Source organism: Phalaenopsis equestris, unplaced genomic scaffold, assembly GCF_001263595.1.
Source record: "Phalaenopsis equestris unplaced genomic scaffold, ASM126359v1 Scaffold000002, whole genome shotgun sequence".
Lineage (NCBI taxonomy): Eukaryota > Viridiplantae > Streptophyta > Magnoliopsida > Asparagales > Orchidaceae > Phalaenopsis > Phalaenopsis equestris.
Genome location: NW_018164444.1, coordinates 3,721,342 through 3,726,581, shown reverse-complemented (window position 1 = coordinate 3,726,581; position 5,240 = coordinate 3,721,342). Strand labels below are relative to the sequence as shown.

Below are 5,240 nucleotides of genomic sequence, written 5' to 3'. Positions count from 1 at the left end.
CTGTCACGGACTAACTTTCCTCAAGTCACCCGTGCGGCTTTAGCGCTCTTTCTTAGCACTAAATCAGCCTTACCCCTCACAACACTGGACTTATGAGCCCCAAACACTCTTAAGAAGAATAATAGAGAGAAAGTAATAATTAGCACTTGAATACTAGAATGTTTTGATTCAATGCTTGGGTAAATACAAATGAGGGGAGGAGCTCCTATTTATAGCCTCCTCAATGCCTTTGGCCTTTCATCTAGCCAATGTGGGACTATTCCAAGTCCAAGAGAAGTTTCTAGATTACAATATAATATTCTATCTCTTAGACTATTCTTATGTACATACATAACTCTAGAACATTCTAGGTTATTCTTAGATTCTCTTTAAAGCTTTTCCTTCTTGCTCTCTCCTGAATGTGGCAGAATCTTCTAGAGTCCCTTTGATGACTCTTTATATCCTGACTTTCTCTAGAATCTTCCATCTCATTTTCGTCTTGATGACTTCTCGAATATGGCGGAGCGTGACATACCGCTCACCTACCTTTCCACCTACCATTCACTTACTACATCCCACCTACTGGTCACCTATCTCCCATCTGATGCTCTCCTGGCTTCTATAAATAGTCTCTTATGACTTGTTATAACCAAACCAAGCCAAGCAAGGCCAAGCTAGATCCTCTAAGAGAGAGAGAGAGGAAGAGGGAGAGAGAGGAAGGGAGAAGAAAATAGAAATTTTCTTGTGAACGTCGAGGCGCTCGATGGTGTAATTCCTCGAAGAAATAAAATTCTCTGTAGCTCCATGGACGTTATCAAATTTGCCGAACCACGTAAATCTGTGCGTCGCTCTAGTATTATTTTTGCGTGCAATTCAATTTTTTCGTACTAGCAGATATGGTCAGCTAACATAGAAAGACAACAAGGTTGCTCAATAAGATTACAACTAGCATCATAAAGAAGGGAAGAAATAAGGATGAAATTAGTCTCATCTATTTACAGTAAGTATTACGTGAATGTAGAAATGGAATCCAATCCCCATTAGGTATTAAGAGCTGGTGCACCAACTAGGGGCCTGATAGCATGGAGAGGAATGGCAGTCGGCAGCTTGTTAGAGGCGAACAGGTTGACCGGATGCTCGGCATACTGGAGCTACTTTAACGGCAACAACTGTCTTTACTGGGAGGGCAAGAAAGCGGCTAGTAGTTGGCCTTGCTGGCAAGGCAGCAGTCTTGTGTTTAGTGGGTGGCTGGTGGCTGCATGCTGGTAACAAGAAATCTGCTTGATTGATTCTAGGAGTTGGATTTGAGCAGCTAATTCAGGATTTCCACCTTTTACTTTTACCTAGGTTAATGCAACTCACAGATCTGAAATGTCATTAGATTTGGAACGAATTCCATTAGATGTATTATTCTTTATATATTTCCTGTAATTTCCTTTAATGACTCCAATCATGAATCATTCGATTCCTGTTCTAGTTTCATCTCATGGTTATATTGTTCTTCCATGCCTGGATCTTCAAAACTTTGATTCTTCTTTCTTGCCAATGATATTCTTGAATCTTTATAACTTACAATCTAATTTGAGCTATAATTTGGAACCAGCCTCTATTTATACATCGAGAGTAAAAATTACATCCATAAATTTGCTTCAAATATCCTTGTGTTCATATTTCTTGGCCTTCTATACCATTTTCTGTGATTTTTATTTTGTTTGTGGAAATGAAATAAATATGAATCTAGGCAATTTTAATGTGTTGTCTTCTGATTTCTTTATTCTTTTGAAATATTTTCTCATGTAATTAAAATCATTGAATATAGCAGATATCTCAGTTGTCTTATCCTGGAGGGGCCAAGCTTCCGGAGGCTCCTGCTCCACCAAACAACATCTTGTTCGTTGAGAATCTTCCGCATGAATGCACGCCAATGATGCTGCAAATGCTTTTCTGTCAGTACCCAGGATTCAAAGAGGTTCGAATGGTTGAAGCAAAGCCTGGGATTGCTTTTGTAGAGTATGGAGATGAGATGCAGTCTACGGTTTCCATGCAAGCTCTCCAGGGTTTTAAGATGACAGCTCAGAATCCGATGGTCATCTCTTATGCAAAGAAGTAGAGATCTGTGTAGCTTTGCAGTATGTATTCAGGGTGACAGTGCATACTGTTTCATCTTTTTTTATATGACAACTTCTCTACTTGTATTTTTTGATTTAGTTTTTATTTTCAGTTTAGTGCTCCTGTAGCATCGCCTTTCCCTTTCAAATTTAAATCTGGTTGTTGGTCAGTCAATTGCACTCCAATCAATGTGAATTTAGCATATTTGCATATAAATGCACTAATTATATGGAAGAAGTAATGCTTGCTTATGTGTTGACCTCTTTATGATGTATGGGAAAGGTCAACTGAAGCTGATGAATGAGCTATTTATCTTTTTTTGCTGCCACGTAGGCGACAAGAGGAAACTATTTTTTATATTTTTTGAGGAATTTAAAAATATTGAAATAAATATATGATAAATTACTATATTACATAAGCTAAGAGTAAAAAACATTCATTAATTAAATATGATAAATGAAAAAAAATATCAACTCATAGTTAAACAAGTTAATTGTAGATCGTATTTTATTATTGTTCATTAACAAAGTTCAGCTTAGATATTTAAATTAAAATAAAATAAAACATAAAATAATAAATTAATCTAATTAATTAAATTAGTTATGAAGTACATAAAAGAACTATATGCATTTATGGCAGAATAAAACCTTGAGATTTTGAGTTCGTTCATCTCTATTTCAATTGTTTCTTATAAATATATATAATTAGTAGTCATATGAACTTATTAATTTTTCCCTTACGTATTAAAATTAGTATAATTACAAATTATCCTAACTTTTCTTTTATCATTAAACAATTATCATAATTGTAATTTATTAGTTAATAGTTCTCTAAAATTATCTATTTAATCCTCAATTAATATTTAATTATTAATTACACTTAAAAAGCTATATCGAACATATCCTTAAAAACATACTTTTCAAAAATAAAATAATTATAAAATCCCATCCTCCGGAGGAATTTGCAATTTCTCTATTTAGATAATTTAATAATTTTACCCTCTCTCAACCCCCGCTTTATTTTTCGGCCTATTACTAAGTAAGAAAGAAGACATTTGATTATTTTGCTAATCCTAAAAACTTATGCTTGATCCGCCTCTAATATTTCCCACTTCTCATCTTTCAAAGAATTTACATAAATAAATAAATAAAATCTTCACTCCCAATTGTACTTTTCATGTAGACTAATGATGTTAAAATTATTTATGAGTTAATTTAAGAGTTGTGGAAATGATGTGTGATAAGCGAATAACATGTTTGCATTGAAATTAGTTGATCAAATGACTGATTTGAATAATGTTATTAATTAAATAAAAGAAAACCATAATATCCATTACCAACTCTAAACTTATGCCTTATAAAAGGCAACATGGATTCCTCAACTATTTTAAAAATTACTTAAAAATATAAAAATTAATATACACAAAAAAAACTCACCTATATGAACCAAAGTCTTATGCCTCCTTAGAATTCCTCAACTATTTTTTTGATAATTTTATTCCTCATCCGGTCTCTATTTATAGGAGTTAGAAGTCCAAATATAATCTCTTAGATCAATTACAATCAGTGACTCCCAACTAGCAACTCTTACCAATCAATCATTCATTATTTAGCCATAATTGCACACGTGCAACAGTAAGCTCAACAAAAAAAAAAAATGCCTGCATAGGTCAGAAGAAAATATAGAAAAGTAAGAGTTGTCTGAATCTGTTAGAAGAAAATCAAATTGCTGGAAGTCAATTTTATCCGCCCTTATAATTTTTTTTCAAAACTTCCTTTGAATTAAATGATTTGTTTATCACGCCGGTTTTAACATCACATAATATTCTTCAGAAGAAAGATACAAAAGGTCCACATTCTGCCTGCTTGCAAAACAAATTTTTAACTCCCTCATCATTTGCATTTTTATCAATGGTCAGACATGTGAGCTTTGAAAATTTCGCTCGCACCCCGTTATCTCTATGCATATTTTTTAATTTTGTTTGTTGAGTGAGCTTTGAAGGTTCAAATTTTAAGAAGACAGATTAGATTGTAGATAATATACTACCCAGAGATTTCATCTATATTTTGTGACGACTTTTTGATATGTGGTTCGAAGTTTCTCATAGATGCAAAGCCATATGTTTAATTACATCTCTCTTGATAATGAAATAACACTTTTTAGTCATTAATAATTGTATATTCAACATATAATAACAACACACTTTAAATTGTAAAACTTATCACTTGAAGCTTAATACGGATGATGGAGGAATGAAAATGAAACTTGATCAAGACCCCTTCGTTCCGTCATCCCGGGTCGTCATGATCCCTGATCTACTTAGTTAAAATAGGTAGTCGACCCAAACTGCACCGGCCATGGGTTGCGTCATCAAATGTATTCTTATAGTTATGGGGTTGATATTTATCTAAGAGGATAAATTTAAGTCGACCTTAACTAACAGATCTTCAGATATTATTTCAAAAAATATAATGAATGTTTTTTAAAATATTAAAAATATTTTTTTATCTCCTTGCCATAACTCAACTCTCTACTCATCACCAAATTTCGGATCTTAATAAACTGCAACTTCTGTTTTCTTTTCTTTTTTATTTTTAATTTCACTTTTACTGAATCTACAACCGCCGGATTTAAAATCAACGGTCTCTTCTGTCTTTCACCACTCGCTGGGATAAATACTTGTTCTTGTTATTGTTGATCTCTTTTGTCTAAACTTTCCTTATTCTTTGTTGATCTCATCTCCCTTAATCTACAATTGTAGATTTATTCTAGTTGCAAGAGACGTATGAAGAGCATCACACGAATGAGAACTTGAAGTGTTTTTTATTAAAACCTTTGATTAATTCTGATCACTCATGTGTTGATCAAGTCTTCCTACAGTGATAACATTAATGCAATATTTTCTCTCTAATTTTCTTTAATTTCTCACTCGAGTTGGAGACGCATTCTATTCAATTCTCTGTTCGGTTCTCTTTTCTATAATAATTTCCTATCTATCCATCCATCTATCTATATATATATATTACATCTATCTCTCTACTTCAGAATGGGTTGGACAATGTGATGGCGACGATAACAATGGATGGGGAATAGTTTAATATTAGTTTAATTGTAATTATTGAGGGAGAAAATGACACTTATATATATATATA

The 5,240-nt window shown here is 33.0% G+C and overlaps 1 protein-coding gene across 1 annotated transcript in view; it reads left to right on the top strand.

The window, feature by feature from the left end:
• The window catches only part of LOC110038125 (U1 small nuclear ribonucleoprotein A), a 62,214-nt gene extending 59,929 nt beyond the window's left edge, over nt 1-2,285 (top strand). The window contains exon 5 of the mRNA XM_020742897.1: nt 1,802-2,285. Coding sequence (XP_020598556.1) covers nt 1,802-2,089 — 288 coding nt within the window. The 3' untranslated portion in view covers nt 2,090-2,285. The remainder of the gene's footprint in view (nt 1-1,801) is intronic.
• The last annotated feature ends 2,955 nt before the right edge of the window (nt 2,286-5,240 follow it).